At 39.7% G+C, this 19,554-nt stretch overlaps 1 protein-coding gene and 1 pseudogene across 1 annotated transcript; both read left to right on the plus strand.

Annotated features, from left to right (window-relative positions):
* The first annotated feature begins 5,617 nt into the window (after positions 1 to 5,617).
* LOC130073628 (uncharacterized) lies at positions 5,618 to 14,312 on the plus strand (annotated as a pseudogene).
* Positions 14,313 to 15,895: 1,583 nt separating this feature from the next.
* Positions 15,896 to 19,353, plus strand: LOC130073629 (E3 SUMO-protein ligase ZBED1-like). The gene is made up of 3 exons (XM_056239145.1): positions 15,896 to 17,208; positions 17,303 to 17,434; positions 19,106 to 19,353. The coding sequence occupies exons 1-3, from the start codon at positions 16,158 to 16,160 to the stop codon at positions 19,351 to 19,353; spliced, it is 1,431 nt and encodes a 476-aa protein (XP_056095120.1). The 5' UTR covers positions 15,896 to 16,157.
* Positions 19,354 to 19,554: the final 201 nt, after the last annotated feature.

Genomic DNA, 19,554 nt, shown 5'->3' on the forward strand with positions numbered 1-19,554 from the left:
GAACTACTTCCCAAACTGCAGAACCATTAAGAGATAGACTAAACATTGTAGAGCATGAGCAAATTACCCACTCATGTTCCTCAACACAACAGTCTGTGGTAGAAATCATCGGCATTTCACCTTCAGCCCAATATCCATTCCTTCCTAATCTAATTACTGAATTTCCTTGTCTAACACCCATTGATTGGAATCGCCTAACTGTCATAATATTGCGCTTCCCATATTGAGGCCATATCATAGTCAAAGGTAATGTTCCAGAACCTGACAACGAATTCTCATTAATGCCAATTTTAACTAACGGGACATGTTTAGCAGAAGTCAAATTAAGTTGATTACCGAAAACCATTAACAAAGATTCCGCTATCCGTTCAGGAACTTGACCCATTCGAATAACCTGAATATCCTCTACCATTTGATCCTTTAAATTCTGGGCTAAAAATAAACACGCCGCACGATGTGTCTCAAAATCAGACGATTTTGTTAATGCATCTGCCAATTCCTTTGCAGCATTATTAAGATGCTGACCCGCTGCTATAATATGTAGAGTACCTTGAAGGGCCTTAGTGAGTCCTTTCCCACTCATTGTTCCCACCCACTGAGTGTACTCACTTAGTTGATTAATTTGAGCGGTATTGCTAATTGAATTAACAGAACCAAACACCCCCGCTATGTCTCCCCATATACTTCGAGGTTTACGATTTTTACTACTCAGAGGATCTCCAGAGGTATAATATTTAACTTCTTTTTCCAACCAACCCCTTATTTGTGTGAAATTTCCACAATAAGACTGATCAAAAACAGTAAGAAGGGATTTCAAGTTATAATTTATGCGTTGCCGCACCATGTGGGCTTCATTTATCAAGGTTTTGGTTTCTTTTGCTAACAAAATACCATGAGCTGGTGCAATAGTTGTATTTGGGCATGTTTTAGCTTTGTTTGTCTTTTCCGCAGAAAGATAAAAACACCTTCCAATTTCCCCAGTTTCTAGTTCAGTCTCACAATATTCATTCTCATCTTCTGAATGCCATACTCGTACATAATTTCCCTTGAATCTTGTTGTCCCCGAGGAAGTATCCCTTAGAAACCCTTCACATGGCAACACTATGGGATAAATACACCCTTGGGCCAACGAATCCCATATTGTAAGCATGTGAGTACGATTCAGAATGAAATTAATTTCCACATTAGTAGACGTTATGAGGTCTAACCCCACAACTTCACATTGTCCTTTTGAACAAATTTCTCGTCTTTGAGCACTACCAGAATACCCCCCGTCTTTCACAGGCCAAATTACTCTGCTTTTGTAACATTGATGATAAAAGTTACATCCTCCAAAGATGTCCTCACGATATTTAGCAAGATCTTTATCATTACGTGGCACCCAATCCCATAATCCCCATTTGGAAATAAAGGGTAGATTAAAATGTTGGCCAGATTTCAGAGTAGCATTCCGATTGATTTCTTGAACTCGAGGAGTCCATAAAGCTTGGCTTCCTTGGTAAATGCCAAGTAAAATTAAAAATAAGCATACCATTGTCGTTGGGTATCGAGAATAACTTGCAACCATCTCTAATCAATGTCAATGGAATTGATTCCTGAAATGGAAGCAGAGAAATAATTAAACATCACTTCTTTGTTCCCAATCTTTAAAGCTAATGGATGAACAGTGCTCAATATCAGGCCATAAGCCGTCATTATCATTTTGTTCATTCACTAAGCAAGGTTTAACTTGTGACCAATGATACCATCTGTCTGTTCCTACACCCTTCCCTTTAAGACAAACACTTGTGTCAGTAGTTAGGAGTATCTCGTATGGTCCTTCCCATCTAGGCTCTAAACCTTTCCTAGCAATTCGTTTGATCATAACAAAACTGCCTAACTCGGGAATGTGTGGAATGTCAGTAGTGGTGTGTTTTTCATCCCATTGCTGTTGAGCTTCTCGCACTTTCTTGTTATTGTCTTTAGTAGCTTTGTCCAGCATTGCGAGATAGCGTCGTAACTTTTCTTGGAACAAAGTAGAGTCTCCTCCTGTTCCCGCAGGTGGCGGAGCATCAGGAGGTAGAACCATTGCTCTTCCAGTCATTAGTTCAAAAGGGGTTAGTCCTGTAACTCGGTTTGGAGTTGCTCTCAAGTTCCACAGAATAGCAGGTAATAACTTATGCCAACCTTGACCAGTTTGCAGAATGGCTTTGGTAAGTGCGGTTTTCAATGATCGATTCATTCTCTCTACCATGCCCGAGCTTTCTGGCCTATAGGGAATGTGGAATTTCTGTTTAATTCCCATCAATTTCATTGCTTCCTTCATCAATTTTCCAGTGAAATGAGTTCCATTGTCAGAATCAAGTTCATATGGAAGACCCCAGCGAGGAAAAACTTCTTCCACCATTACTCGTGCTGCCGCTTCAGCAGTGCAAGTTTTTGTAGGGAATGCTTCCACCCATCTAGTAAATCTGTCCATGATTACAAGTATGTATTGATACCCTCCACTGGGTGATAAAGGTCCTGTGAAATCGATTTGGAGATGTGTCCATGGACCTGTTGGTCTGGGTGCATGTGACATTCGCACCTTTACAGATTTTCCCACATTTGCTTTCATGCAGATCAAGCATCTCCTACAGTAATCATCAATGTCTCTCATCATTCGTGGCCACCACCAAGTCTCGCTGATTTGAGCTTTCATTGCTTTTGCTCCAGCATGCACTTTTCCATGATACAGCTGCATCAGTTCTCTTCTTGTTCCGATAGGCATCACCACTTGTCCTGTTGGAATTCTCCAGATACCTTGATCATCTTCTTTCGCTCCTGCTTTTATCCATTGCTCTTTCTCTTCATCTGTCTCCATTTGATATGACAGAAGATGGAGCTCAGGATTATCTTTGCTGTTTTCCTTTACCAAGGTAACAGGAGTAAGAGGAAGTAGAGCTGCTTCTCTAGCCGCTGCATCTGCTGCCGTGTTTCCTTGACTTTCTTTGGACTTGTCAGATTGATGTGATTTTACTTTGATCACGGCTGCTTCTCTGGGTAAGTGACATGCTGTAATCAAACGGCGAATTATGGAAGCATGTTGTATTTCGCTCCCACTGCTGGTGATAAGTCCACGTCTTTTCCACAGAGCTAGGTAGTCATGGACCACCCCAAAAGCATAACGACTATCTGTATAGATGTTAACTCGATCTCCTTCCGATAGTTCAAAAGCTTCCGTAAGTGCTATGAGCTCAGCTACTTGTGCTGAAAATTGCCCAGAAAGAGCTCCTTTCTTCACAACAGTTCCATCAGCTTCCACTACAGCCCACCCAGTATGTCGTTTTCCATCAACATAATAACTGGATCCATCGACCCATAACTCTTTATCTGGATTTTCAAGAGCGATTGGATTAACAGGACCAAGACTTTCCTCTTCAACTTGTTTTTCACACTCGTGTGGTGTTCCCTCATGTGGTTCCAGCATCATTGTTGCAGGGTTAAGAGAAATGTCTCTGATGATTTCCACTCTCAAATCCTTGTTTAACAAAGTTGCTTCCCATTTTGCTCTCCTCGCGTCAGTTATGGTCTTGATGTTTGTATTGTTCAACAACGTCACTATGCTGTGTGGAGTGTGCAGTATGATAGTCTGTGCTCCTATCAGATTTTCAACAGCATCCACTGCCCATGTGGCACCATCGAGGGCTTGTATACATCGTGGTTGACCAATCATTGTAACAGGAATCTTTGTGGAAAAGTATCCAACTGGCCTGTATCGATCACCTGGTTTTTGACACAGTACTGCTGAGTAGGACTCGTCTCCCACCCTGGTCCACAAATGAAATGGCAATCGTCCATCAGGAAGTCCCAAGGCTGGAGCTGAAGTCAGTTTCTCTTTCATAGAAGTAAACGCTTCCTCAGCTTCCGGTGTCCAGTTTATCTGTTCCACTCCAGGCTTTCCTCCCTTGTACAAGTCGATGAGGGGGCTAGTGATGCTGGCAAAATCAGGAATATACTGACGACAATAGTTGAAAAGTCCCATCACCTTCCGCATTCCTGTAACTGTTAGAGGTTTTGGGAGTTGCCGTAATGCCTCTACACGCTCTGTTGTCATTCTCCTTCCCTCGACAGATATTTCTTGGCCCAAGTAGATAACCTTGGTTTTGGCCAGCTGTGCTTTGTCAGGGTTGACTTTGAATCCTCCTTTCTTAAGGGCTTGTAGGACAACATTCAGAGCAAATATATGGCTGTTTTCATCTGGGCTTGCAATCAACAAGTCATCAACATATTGGAGGCAAACACTTCCTGAACTCTCAATCTCAGCTTTTTGCTCCATTAAGAACTGATCCAAAGTTCTATGAAATACAACAGGGGAAAGATTAAGACCTTGTGGGAGTCTGTTCCAAACATACTGTTTTGCGCCTACTGTGAAGGCTAATTTCTCTTGAGATTTTTCATCAATAGGTATAGACCAGAAAGCTGACAGTACATCTAGTACCGTGAAAATTCTTGCATTTCCTGGAATATCATTCAGAATGGTGGCAGGATTGGCCACAATAGGATGCGGTTTTGGTGTTACACTGTTAAGTCTTGTGTAATCAATGGTTAATCTCCATGAGTTATCCGATTTCCTGACAGGCCAGACAGGACTATTAGTGGTAGATGAAGTTTGTCTGATGATTCCTTCAGCTTCCAAGTCTGCCACTATCTCTTCCACGGCTTGTCTTGCTTCAGGTCGGATAGGGTATTGTTTATGAGGGGCATGTATCGGTCCCTCAATAACAACGGGGTCAATGTTGGCTTTGCCACAATCCAATTTGTGTTTAGCCCAAACATCTGAATATAAACTGCACAGAAGACCCCACACACCATCTTTTCCCCAATTTCTGATGATTGGTTTTGCTGTACCAACAGAACTTAAATTACATGTGCGATCTTCGTGTGGTATTATCCCAGCTGTTGTAGCGATTTGACGACTGTCAGTGAATATGATCATGTTCAACAATGGAAGAATGTCCATGCCAATAAGGCTTCCTTGTGAATTCGGCCCAACCCAGAAAGATGTCCATAAGACTTCATCTTCATGTATTTGCAGTGGAACTTGAATACTTTTGCGAAATTTTGTGATACCTCCTCCAACTCCTTCAACTTCCATAGTTTCATCTGTTGTAGGTAGGTTCAGATCTGTTATTGAAATGGCTGCTCCTGTGTCAACAAGGATGTCACATGGGTGGCCCCCTATTAATGCATTGACGAAAAGGCGATTGTCTCTTTTCTTACTAATACAGGGGGCCGCTGATTCCTATTGCGGACGCATAATTCCCTCAATGAGCTGACGGACTTGTGCTTCAGTCCATGTCTTCCCTTGAGTGGTTTCTTCATGGTTTTTCGCACTGACCTGTCTAAATGATGGACCTTGACCTTCTGCTCCACCTCCTTTAGCCCAACAATCTATTTTGGAGTGTCCACGCTTTCCACAGTTGCTGCAGAAAATCACCCTATTCTTTGTGTCCTTGTTGTATTGAGCTGTTGCCACTCCTCTTCGATATGGCTTGTTTCCTTCTTCTTTATTTGATCTCATAGCCATCTCTAAGCGGCCAGCCCATTGCATAATTTGGTCAAATGTTTCACCTGGATTGACTCCAAGTGATAAGGCATGTTGGTATTTTGTGCTGAAACCATCGACAAGTGTGTCAGTGAACTGTACATCATCTCTGTCAGGTTGTTTCTTAGCACAGAGGGCCCATCTTTCATAAGCATTCCACTTACGCAGAGCATATTCATCTGGAGATTCATCATCCTTTTGCTTAATCAATGTCACTGATGTGAATGGAATTTTACCACTTCCCAAGATTTCTTGGATTACTTTTCGGAACTCATCTAATGCTTGCCAAAGACCCAGGTGTCTTCCCTGGCCGTCGACCCACAAGTCTACCCACTGGGCTGTTGTTATCGATGCTGGCAAGCGTTCCCATCGGTCTCTTGGGATTTTAGCTTTCACAATGGTGTGTATATCTCTTAATGTCATTTGATGTGCTTCAACTAATGAGTCCAATTCTCGCCAAAACTCTGTGTTTGGATCTTGTCTCTTCAGAGGAGGCAAGGCTGTGAGAATGGCTTGACGTTCTCCTGGTGTGAATGGTCTTTCTTCTGTCATCATTTCAGATTCTTCCCTTTTAATCGCAGGTGAAGAAAATTCAGGACCGATCTTATCAACTGTGATCATGTCGTCATCTTTTGTCTCATCGCCCCAGTCAGAATCATAATTCCGAGCTGGTGTACATCGCAGCATGTCTCTGTTTGGCTGAACTGTTTTAGATCTTGTTATTACCGGAGCTGCTTGTGCAGATGCAATATACATTTTGTCAACTGGACCTCCATTTGATCTCGAAGCTTGAGGCTGTGTCAGAGGTTTAGATGAACTTGTACATTGTTCAGGCAAAGTTGGATAAATTGGGTTGTAAGGAGGAGGCGTTACAGTTGTTGCGGATTTCACTGGTGGTTGTGAGTATTTTCTTTCAGCTTCAGTTATTATATTTGTCCAATCTGGATCAAATAAATCTTCACTGGTTGTATTTGCTTCATCTGAACATTTAATAGACATGATTTTGTTCAATTTGGTATATGCTTCAATTTGAGGCTTCATTGCTTCAGCAAGTGGAACTGGACCACCATTCATATAGCAAAAAATTCCACCTTGTTTCACAATCCAATGAGCCGCCAGTATTGGGAATGCTTTTGATTTGATCTTGTCTTTTTGGGACTCGAACCAGCTTAACTGCTCATCCATAGATGCATTGATATCCAGACCTTTTTTCAAAAGTTTAGCTTGTTTCTTCCTCTTCCTTTCCAGGTACCAAGAAGATATTCTTCTGCTGTTACAGACACTTTCTCCCATGTTTCAAAGAATTTGTCACTCTGTGTCTCTGTGCTCAGAACAGCAGGGCTATGTGTGTGTGCGTATATGTGTGTGTGTGTGTGTATGTATATAGAGTGAATTCCAAAGGGAGGGGCTGCTTCTCTCTCTCTCTCTTCTCTAAGCCCTATAAGAACTCAGGGAAAAGAACATTTTAAAGAAAGATTAAAAACAAGTTATCCCTTATATTTTAGTTATCTATTCTTTTTTCTTTTTAATTTACTTAGTTCAACTCAGATACATTTTTTCTTCTTTCTTTTTTTCCTAGTTTATCTCAGATTAATTTCTTTGTTTTTCTTTTTCCTTTAAGTTTAACTCAGATAAGTTTATTCTTTCTTTTTCCTCTAGTTTATCTTAGATTAATTTCTTTGTTTTTTCTTTTTTCTTTAAGTTCAACTCAGATCAGTATCCTCAAACATTTGAACAGTTTTATGGTCAAAATCAGAATGCCCGCGATTCTAGCTCTTTTTTTTTCATTGATACCCTTCTTCTAAGGGTTCAATCCTCTGCGTATTTAAACGTTTTAGGGTTTTCTTCGTATCTTCTATATACTGCACTGCACTAACTCAGAGCACAGACCCGCCACTTTAAACCGCTATAAATCACTGCTTGTTACACTTTCCTCGTCTCCTTCTGAGAACGAATCTTCTGTGTGTTGGATGCTTTAGGGTTCATTCTGCCATCTTTTTAGACAGTCCCGCCACAATCCAACCACGTCGCAGTTGTAAACAAGCAAATTTGCCTAGCTTAACCGTCTTATAGCTAATTCTATATGGTCTTCTTTCTAAAAAAGATCCACTTTTACCCAAGCATCATTCAAATATTTTAGAGGTTTTACTGATCAGAGCAACTTAAATAAGCCAAATTTAATTGTCTGACATATATTCATTGGCAACACAACTGGTACTTTAAATAACACAGTTCTTTTAAGCAGTTTCAGTCAATGTCTAATCATCAGGCAGACTTAGAATTATTTTAGAAAAAGAAAAAGTCTTACCTTGAATGATTGAGACAAATGCCTGAAGATGCGATCCTGTTGTTCGTGACGCCAAATTGTAGACTTGGAATTAAGCCTTTTCCCCGTTATTATTTAATTCACGGGACCAGACACCAGTTATCTTGCCAAGAAAGATTTTTATTCTTATATGTCAGGAGAGAAACTCTGAGAAGATGTTATATTCATGCCAGGTCTATGCGTTTCGTGTTTCTCCTTCCTCTCACCCAGTCATGCCTCCATGTTTCTCTGCTGTAGTACAGTAAGATTGAGTTTTTATACATCACAGAGAGTCTTACAGCTTCCTTGTAAGGTAACAAAACATATTGCTTATGCTTAAAATGAAATGTATATGCACATGGTACAATCTACTTTCCACATTAAGAAACTATTTCTCAGTGTATACATTAGTGGTATACAAATGGTACATTTGCATCAGTTGAAACATTCATTTTCTTGCAAAGAGCATACCAACTGTACACATTTGAAGTATATTCATCATTGGAACTCTCTGCTAAGTGAACATTACATACCTCTAAGCAGAATACATAATCCTCCCAGCTACCCTCCTTGTGTCTAAAATATGTTCCTTAAACACATGTGTCCATGCAATCTATAGTCTACTCATGCATTTTAAACTTCATAAGATAATACAACTTATTATGAATACTAAATAAAGAATAATAATACAGATACATAATATTAATTAATGAAATTATATTCAAAGATGAAATTTTAGTCTTCACCACTAAAGCTAATGTTGTTGCTATTATATGCTGGTCAAGTTATTTCTTTTGTTTGGATTACTTTTTAGTCAAGTGCACAGCTGTTTCATATCCCTCTATTTACTTTCTCTCAGATAATGATGTGGATGGTGAAACAGTTGACTGTGGCCTCACAGAGACTATGGTTGCATACCTGTTTCAAGGATCTTTTAAGAAGCAGGCCAAATTCAACCAGTTTGTATGGAAGCTGAAAGAGCCAGTAGTAACTCTGACATTAGAGCCAGTTCCTCTAGAGGAATGCCAGCAATCTAGTTCAGCTATGCCAAGGTTAGTGAATGTATGATGTTTTCAAAGCATCTTCTAAGTTTCATCTGAGCTGTAGTGACCAACTTGAAGCTTAAGAACACTAGTACCATAACTTTTGTTCTAGTAATTATTGTCCTCATAGCAGTAAATATTTTGGGCAGACATTGCTTTTTTTTTTAAGGCTAACGTTACCTGAATTTCCATACCTGACCTGTTGCAAGGATTTAAGATATGTTATCATAGACTGCAGGCCTGCACTTTATGCTGGGTACACACCAAAAGATTTTTTACATCTTATAAGATTTTCAAAATGTGATAGACCACAAACATGAGGACAAAAAATCCTAGATTTAAGCGTTTTTCTCCTATAGTGTGTGGTGTGCCATGATGTGACAAAGACAGCACACCACACACGAACAGATTTTCAACCAGAGTCTCGACTGTGAACAAAGGAAATCTTACAAAATCTCGCGAGACTTCAGAATAAGCTTGGCGGACGACATGCAGGAAGAAATTGCGATGATAGTGTTTGGAATGATTTTCACAGAAAAACATTCGTGCTGTTGCCACAAATCAACAAGCTGATCCTCCATCTCTGCTGTCCACATCAATTTAACTTTTTGCAACACCATGACTGCGTTTGTTATGCTTCCGTCTTCCATCATCTCGCTTTCTGATTGGATATTGTTTCGTTTCACGTGATAATCTCCAGAGCGTGCGCACGTTTGTCATCGGGGTTCCCCCCACACATCAGGATTTCTGATCGTAAATATTCAATATGTTGAATATTTACGATTCGCGATCGGGGCGGCTCCGATGTTCTTCCGAGCAGGTTCGGACACTCTTAACACACCTCACACCAAGGGAAAATCTGATAAGATAATCTGTAGAACCATCAAGATAATCGGGACATAGCTAGGATTGTCGGAAGGGGGGAAATCGGCCCAAAATCAGCCCGATTATCTTTTGGTGTGTACCCAGCATTATGTATTGTTTGGTAACCTATTAATTGGAAGGGTCTTAGCAATGTAAATTGTTTCTAATTTGATTTACACCTAAAATGAAAAGACACAAATTGCTATATTACAGGAATGGAACTAATGTGAGACTGCCTGCTAGTTTTGACATTCCAGCATTCCCCAGACACCTACAAACGAAGCTGGACAACAAAGAACCATGCCAGAGAAATCCAAAGGATAGACACATAATGATCCGGGTTCTCTATGAAGCTGTGGCACAATACACAATGTACGTAAGTGTGTTGAGCAGTTGAGCTAAGACTAATCTATACTTCCATTAAAATTTCATCTGATTCTAGGAAACCACCAGAAATAGTTAAGTCTTTGTAGAGCATATTTGCCCCATGAAACAAAATTCATGCTGACAAAAATAAATGGATGGTGTTTGTGCAGGTGCATGATTATTTCAAATAGGTGGCCTTCAATTGATTTACATTTCTTCTCTTGTAGGTATCCCACAACTTCAGAATATGTGCAAGTTGTAAAGATGCTGATTGCGAAATATCCTTTCCTGAAGGATCTCGAGGGAAATGGTTATGTAAGTGCATTTGCAAATAACTATACACAGTATTTTTAACATGAGGTATTACATCTTCCCAATGTTATGTGCAGGTCTGTCATAAAAGAAAAACTAAGCAACATTTAGTATTATCTTCAATCTAAATAGGAATAACACTTGATCTGTTTGTTATTTAGCGCAAACAACTATGGTATAGAGCTGTCTTTGGTAATCGATATTTCTGTTTCAATTAGCGCACATGGCACATGTCTCTGAGGCGTAAATTCAAGTGGGAGCGTGCACCATGGTTGACAACAGTGTATTGAGAAGTAGTAAGGAGAAGTTTGGCCACAAAAAATCAAAGCAACTTGTAGAAACAGTGAGGACCAGTCAGAGAAATGCGTCCAATGTCAGTGATGGTCATCTTTTATATTCAAATTGCTTACCTGAAATTGACATCTACACTGGACCAAATGCATAGTGATGACCTTAATATTTACCTGAACTGCTTCTGAATTAGAAAAATGGTGTTTAAAGATCAAATATATCTTATGTCTTGCAGATATTGACTTTAGGGCAGCCCTCATCTTTCTGCCTTACATCTTCAAGGAGAAGATTGATCGCTTTACTACAATTGGAGAGGTATATCTTGCTTGCTAAAATCTCTTTTGTTCACCTCCGTAACACCAAATACACTTGACAAACTGATAGAAAGTAAATCACATTGTTAACACCACACATATCTCCAATTAAAGGAATACTTTATCCACTTTTAAATATTTCATTACTTTTAAGTGTTATGTAAAGTGGTAATGAGGCTGATCACCTCATCATGATTGCTACGCTGAAGACTTGCTTGGTCCTATTGCTTTTTGTCTTCCACCATTGTTAAATTACTTAAGATTCATCACTTCTTGCTTAAATTCAGTCAAACAAGTTTTAACAGCAATTCATATCTGTTCTTGTGTGAAAGGAAAAGGCGGAAGTTTGAGTACATATTAAGCACAATATTTGTGCACAATGACTAAACAATTTAATTTTACTCTTAATTGTGTAGCATGAACACCCAAAACAAAATATAATTTACTAGCTGAGTCTGCACACCACATCAGAATAGTCACATTCTAATTATAAACCACTATTTGAGCATATAACGTGTAAAGAATGTAGATGATGCATGTGCTTAGTAATCAAGTGTATCAACCCAATAACACAATGCTAATTATTGCTATTTAACCCTCTGGGGACCAAGGGTTTTTTGAGGCCCTTGGGATGTTTTGACATGCACTGACATTTGTGCTTTTTTCAGTTATTTATAAACATGTTAATGGCAATGGTGTAAATTCACTCTATATAGCACAAACGGGGCTACCATAATCTTTGAGCAACATGTATTTACATGTTTGTATTTTTGAGAGAATATTATTTATGCATGGTTATTGAAAAACTTAAAAATAAAAGTTTCTGAAATAAGGCCACAAAACACATATTGATTATTTATTCACAAGACTTTTGAAAATTGTATCACATAGCCTAGAATATTTGCTCCAAAACTATGTGAGAATCATCCTGACTACTCATTCAGATAAGTCAATAAAGTCTTTTAGAATATGTATGACGTGTTTAGTGTGAGAAAGCTTTATGCGGGGAGGCGTGATCTCTCATTAATACGTATGGCATTTCACACCTGAGAAAGACAAAGACCCTCCCATAATGGCCCTTTTAGGTGCTATCAGGCCCTATCATAAGGAGGAGCCTTGCACAGAGAATGAGGAGATTTAAAAAAGAATGGCTTTTAGATTGTTTGGATTTATTTACAACACAACATAATCCAAAGATACACAACAAAGGACTGGTTTCTGGTTAAAATTGCTTTTTAATTATATATATATATATATATATATATATATATATATATATATATATATATATATATATATATATATATATATATATATATATATACACACACACACACTGCTTAGAATAAGTGAAAACACCCATGCTAAAGTTGACTAAAAAGAGGAATAAAAAATCTTAATGCCTTAATTTAAAAAATGTGGAAAACTCCAACCTTTAGGGAAATGAATAATGTCCCTGAATTCTTTGTGAATGAATAATGTATCGCAAATAATTAAATGTTCTTCTTTAAAATACAGGGTGCATACTCTGGACACTTCTATCACACACCCTTCACCATATAGACATGGTTTTATTTCAGTTCAAAGTTAGAGTTGGAAACATCTTGAAAAGAAAATAGTCTTTTTCCATAAATGTCTTAGTTTGATCATACATATTTCAAAGTTGAGGATTCATTATTTTCATATAGCTTGCATTGGAACAAACATCTTAGTTGATTAGTTTATTGACAAAACATAAGCTTATTTGATGTCTTTATTTTGAAGCTTATTTTAAGCTTATTTGATGCTTATTTGGTTTGAAAAACTTTATCCAAAACTAGTCAAAGAAATGTTATTTTATTTCGTCTGTAAGTGCGTATCTGTGCGTTCATTCATTCACACACACACACACACACACACACACACACACACACACACACACACACACACACACACACACACACACACACACACACACACACACAGAAACATGATTCACAAAACAGTAGGCTATGCTATTTTTCCGTTTACAGACACTAACGTTATTCTATATCGCGATTAGAACAAAGCACAAAACACTTACACTTCTCAGCTGAATCTGTTGCTCCTCCTCGAAGTGAAACCAGCACTTGTTCTGTGGTAAATGTCAGGATTATTCCTCATAGCCGCGCAAGACGAATCTTAATCTGACTAAAAAATATAGTGTGTTTACAGCATTTGCCTGGGGGCGTTTATCTATTTTGCAAATGGCCTCAACACATTATCTTATGAATCGCGCGCTCTGCGAGTGGGTGTGAACAAATTAACGATAATGAGCTGAGACAGGAGAAACTGCACTTCTCTTTAGTTTCAGACAGATTACATTGCAGGAGAATATTTGTTTTAAATGTAAATTGTTTTATTTAAAAGTAGAAATTTAAAGCGTTCTTTAGACGTATGTTTCATGTTTGTGTGATAAGTATTAGCGGAGTTTCCGTTCATTTTCCAGACATGTTTCAGAAAGATTTTTGCGGAGACAGAGTGAGCTGAAACCTTTATTTTTTAAAAAACACAAGGTTTTGATGTTAATGTGAGTGTACACAAAACAAGAAGACCCTCTATAGTTTATAATCATGTATTGATTTTATTTATATGACCATAAATGACGGAGTATTTTAAGTCTATGTTGCTGCTATGTGAAAAAAAAAAAACAGCAAAACGCGCGGGCGCGTTCTTGGTCCCCAGAGGGTTAAACAACCCTATCAATGAACATCACAACAGCCTCACATTCCTCCTTTATGAGCAAGTGCAATATGTCAGAATGGATTAACTCTTCGTTCATTACCAGAATTTGTGAGGTATTATTATTTTTCACCAAATGGTAAGACTGTTAGGTTAATTTAGCTTTTTTCCTTTTGGCTTTGAATAGACTGATCTTGACAGCCCGTACCCAACTATTCAGTTGACCGACCGAGACTGGAAAATGGCCTTTGCCAGGAGAGCTCCAAACATTCTGAAAGTGGACCACATCGAGGTGTGTCGCACCTCAGGAATCGATGAAGGAATCATCTCAGCGTTCTGCACATACTTCGTGTTCAATCTTTCATATCCAAGACATCTGAAGAACACACTGATGTTTCTCCAAAGGTACATTGCCAAAAAAGTTGTGGATGGTGACCAGCCTCTGCCAATAACTGTCACTAGGCAAATAAATCTCCTCTACTGACCATGCCTCGTCCATACCAGTGCTCCAAATGCTCCAGGAGGACATTCACCTTGATGAAACTAATTCCGCACATAGGACTCATTCATGCCCATGAAGCCAATGTCACTTTTAAATATTGGCATGTTTTTCTGTTGTTTTCGAGAGATTACTGAGATTGTTATGGCTACGAAGGTGAAGAGAGAACCTTTTTTTTTGTTAAATGTACTTGTTCAAGAGTTCCTGACAGAAATGAAAGATGTGTTTGGGGGTGTTATTACTCCAAAGTGTCATTACTTAATTCATTATTCAAGACTGATACAAATGTATGGGCCGCTGCGTTTGCTATGGTGCGTGAGATTTGAGGCCAAGCACCAATATTTTAAAATGGTTGCCCATAACTGCAGACATTTTGTAAACACAGCTACAAGACTGAGCAACAGACACCAGTTCAGACAGTGCTGGGAGTTTTGTGGGAGGATGCTGGGTGAATTTGAGAAAGTGCTGGTAAAAAGTGTGACCACTTCTTTTTTATCTTTACCTGTGGAGCTGCAGAGAGCCTTGATGGTCAATCACAACCTCTGTGATAGAGATTTAACAGAGAAAGCTATCCAACATGTATCTGAAGTAACAGTCAACAATGTCAAGTATGGTGTCAGAGATGTACTGTCACAGCACACACACACAATATGAAAGTCCAAGTGCAGTTTATTAGGGTGATCCATGAGTAGTGATGTGACATCTAAAGCGAGGCTCCGGAGCTTGTGTCGAGCAAAAAGGGGCGTTCCAGATGAAGCCCCGATTCGAGGCTTGTGTCGTTTCCGTGAAAATCACGTGACGATAACAAACGAGGCCTCGGATTGTGTTGAATACGTCATTGCTTCATTCTGAGTATCGCTTCCGGATAAAAGTGGTTCGAAACCTCGCGCCTCTCGTGGGTTTTGCAGTAGGCGTTTGCATTGGTGTTGAAGTGTTGGTTGTACGAAGTAGTGAGTAGCGAGTTGTAGCGAGTTTGTAGTAGCATAGTTATCATTATATATCATAGCCTGTATTATATATTATATTACATTATACTTAGTTTAGTAGATTATTAGATTATTAGAGTAAAGTATACATAGTTCAGTAGATTATTAGAGTAAATTAGCCTATATCTAGTTCTAGTTGCTATATATATATACATATATTGGTAGTAGTGTTATTATTGTATATATATATATATATAATATATATATATATATATATATATATATATTATTGCTATTATTATTATTCTAAGACTAGACTGTAGGGAAAGCCTTAGAGTGCAAACGTTAAAGGCAAACCTAGAGCCCTTACAATGGAGCCAGCAAGAAAGAGGAGAACTTCTCCTGTCTGGGAGCATTTTGAATTGATTGCTCATAACAAGGTTTGTATACATTTATATAATTTATTATCATAACATCACATAATCCTCACCATATCGCTGTATAATCACAATGTGTATTATCTGCATGTTGAAGGTGAAATGTTTGCTGTGCCATAAAGAGCTGACTTACAGCAACAACACCTCTTCAATGCTTAGGCATTATCGTGCAATGCATGAGGATGCACAACCTGCTGCTAACAGACCAGCCACTAGTCAAAGTAATATTTAATCTTAATTTTTTTTATTATGTAAATAATGTGTTAGGCTCCTACAATACACCAGCATTGTACTGTGTTATAGATTACAGAAAGAAAATGGTGGATGAGGCTTTGGTCAACATGGTCATCAAAGACTCCCAACCCTTTTCTGTTGTGGATGACGTGGGGTTTAGGGAGCTTGTGCATGTGCTGGATCCATCCTATGTTCTCCCAACAAGAAAGGTATGTATGTGAATAGACTAAAGTAGTTTATTGTTATAAAGTCAGAATGAATAGTAACAATTAATATTTTCATTCTCAGGCTTTGAAGTCCATGGTTGACACCCGGTATGAGGAGGCTAAGGAGAAGGCCAAAGAAAAATTGGACAATGTTGTTGCTGTTAGCCTTACGTCCGACATGTGGACGTCCATCAACATGGAGGCTTACCTGGCTGTGACTTGTCATTTTATTGATGCCAATGACCAGCTTGGGACAATCTTGCTTGGGGTGCAACATTTCCCAAACACCCATACGGCAGACAACTTGGCTATTGCCCATACCATGGCCATGGAGGAGTGGGGCATAAAGGATAAGGTGAGGTGCCTTGTCACGGATGCTGCTGCCAATATGATTGCCTGTGTGAGGGCATTGAATATTAGGCATGCGATATGCATTGCACATGCATTGAATTTAATTGTCAAGAAGTCTTTCGATGATGTGCCAGGCTTAAATGAGCTTCGCACCAAATGTAGGAAGCTTGTAACCTACTTCAGGACCAGCACAACAGGAAAAGAAAGACTGGCCCAAGTGCAGGTGCAGATGGGGAGGCCTGCTCTGAAAATGATTATTGAGGTGGACACTAGATGGAACAGCACTTACAGCATGCTGGAAAGGCTCTATGACCTGAGAGAGCCAGTGGGGGCAGCTCTAGCCTCTTTGAGGACAGATGTAAGCCCTCCTACTTCATTGGAGTATGAAACAATGAAGGATGCTCTCGACCTACTGGCCCCATTCCACCAGGCCACAGTAGAGCTTTCTGCAGAAAAAAGAGTGTCTGCTTCAAAGGTTATTCCCCTAATGAAGATGCTGAACCACACAATAGTAAGAAAATCCGAGGGCTTAACATCAAATATGGCAAGGCAGCTGGCTGACAACCTTGTCCGTCGCGTCAGAGAGCATGCGTTACAAATGGAATCCATTAGTGTGATGACGATGCCTACATTGCTGGACCCTAGGTTAAAAAAACTAGGGTTCCTAAGTCCAGGGAAGCTCCAAGAAGCCATTACAAGACTAAAGTCAGAATGTGCCAATGTTATCAGAAATTCTGAAACAACACCCCCAGCTCAAGTACCTGCCTCACAAGCTGGGCCATCTACAACCTGTGGTAAGTAGTCTATGTCTTATGTGAATTTTCACATTTGTAATGTCATGTAATGTGAACCATTGAGAAGTGAGTGTTTTCCCTTGTATAATTATAGGTGACCTTTGGCATCTACTGGACAGCACAGTGGATAACAGCAGACGGAGCTCCAGTGTTACCGCAGATGCTACTATTGAGGTGGACCGTTATTTGTCAGAGACAAATCTGGCAAGGACTGAGGATCCGCTGGGTTATTGGAACAAACAGAAGCTCCAACATCCCAATTTATATAAGCTGGCACTTACGTTCTTATGTTGTCCGGCATCATCGGTGCCCTGTGAAAGGGTGTTTTCTAAGGCTGGAGAGGTGGTTTCCAAAAAGAGAAACCGCCTCAATCCAAATACTGTAAAAAAACTTTTGTTTTTAAATAAAAATCAGTAAAAATGTTCCCATCCCTGTTGCAGTTTGCTGTTCCACTCCCAGTTCCATAAGCACTACATAATTGTACTCCCAGTTCCATAATCACTACACTATTGCACTCAGTCAGCACTGCACTCAGTGATTTCTTGACACTCATTTGGGGCATTCACTGTCATCACTAACCCAAAGAACTACTGAATACAAAGTTATGTGTGTGTGAGTTGTGTGTGCATAGGTAAACACAAGCAGAGTAAAAAACTTTATTTAATACACAGGCAATAGAAAAAGGGTGTGCCCACACCATGACAATTTGGTTGCTCAGGATGAATAGATTTGTGTGCGATACATTGCTTTGCACAGCAGGTGTCACTAGGGAGCACACTGTTTCATGAGGCTTCAGGTAAACGAACCTTTTGGTGAACCAATGGGCTGGAAAGCCTCAGTGGTTCAGGAAGCCTCATTTGGCCATCACTATCCATGAGGGTAAATCAAGGCAGGCAAAAGGTAAAAATCCATGGTAACAGCAATCCGAAACAAAACAAGACCGACCTCCAGAGTGACGTGACATCTAGACAAGGACTCAACAACTAACACAGAACAGCCAGGGTATATATAACACAAATCTAACAAGGTGATGGGAAACAGCTGAGTGCAATGAACTGATGAGTGACAGACAGAATGCTGGGAATTGAAGTCAAATGTGAAAGACACCGTGAGAACGAGGACCTCTAGTGACAACCCAGGGAAACACAACCATACACTGTGACATGTACTGCATTCTGAGCGTATTCCATTGTTTTGGCAAATCAAGTACATCTTTAACATAGACACCATGTGGATCCTTTGTGGAAAATTTTTGATTCCTCTGTCCTATGACCGTCACTTTCATGCATGCAGTGTCAAGGTTGATAAAGAATGGACTTTACTGAAACCAGGAGATGAAATGGACTTTCAGGCAAATGACACTTAATCAGTTGATTATCATTTATATGTCACAGTTAGACATTGTGTTTAAAATTAAATGTTGTAAAATGAATTTAATCATTTTAAGATTTTAAGAATTTTAAGATTTAATAAATTCTGATTTTAATTCAGCGTGTCTGTGTAAATTATATATATATATAATAATAGTCAACGATTGTACTGTCAATGCCAATTTTGTACCCTTTTTGAAGGGTCCATTTTGTACTGTTAAATAAAGGTACACAATTGTCACCACAGGTACAAGACTGGTCTCTTAAGGTACAAAACACAGGGGTACAAATATGTACCCTTGAGGGTACAGCCCCAGTGACAAGCCATTGTACCCCTAAAGGTACAATTATGTACTTTATTTTCTGAGAGTGTAGCAAGCGCCGGTGACCTTAGCTTTGCGTATGGGACACACAGAAAAGTTGTGGCATAGCTGCTGACAATAAAAACAAACAAGTTCCTTATGCTCGTTGGTTTGGGGCCGTGCTGAAATTACCCAGAAGCTCCTCGCTATTCTCTCTCTTTACAGACCTAGGCTGGGGTGGTGGCTGGAATGTTGGTCGGTGTGCTGCACAAGTGGAGCGAGTAGCTGGTTCTCCTCTCCTGGCATTGAGGTACTGTAAAGCCAGCTTGACCGCTGTAAGACCCTCCACTGGCTCATGCTCCTTCACCCATGTCCTCACCTCGAAAGGCAGTACCCGCAGTAACTGCTCCAAGATGATAGCCTCACCAACCTCCTCCTTGGTGTGCTGCTCTGGTCAGATCCAGCGCCGGTAGAGACCCTTAAGGCGGTGGTAGGTCTCGGTGGGGTTCTCTCCAGGTGGTATCATCGTTGATCGGAACTGTTGCCGGTACATCTCTGGGGAGTTGTCAAACTTAGTCAGCAGCGCCGCCTTCAGGTCTGTATAGCAGTGGGCTCGTTCCTCATCCATTGGAGTGTAGGCCTCCAATGCCTTTCCAGACAGCAGGGGAACAAGT

Source organism: Rhinichthys klamathensis, unplaced genomic scaffold (assembly GCF_029890125.1).
Source record: "Rhinichthys klamathensis goyatoka isolate OS25496 unplaced genomic scaffold, OSU_Roscu_1.1 h1tg000554l_1, whole genome shotgun sequence".
NCBI classification, from domain to species: Eukaryota; Metazoa; Chordata; class Actinopteri; order Cypriniformes; family Leuciscidae; genus Rhinichthys; species Rhinichthys klamathensis.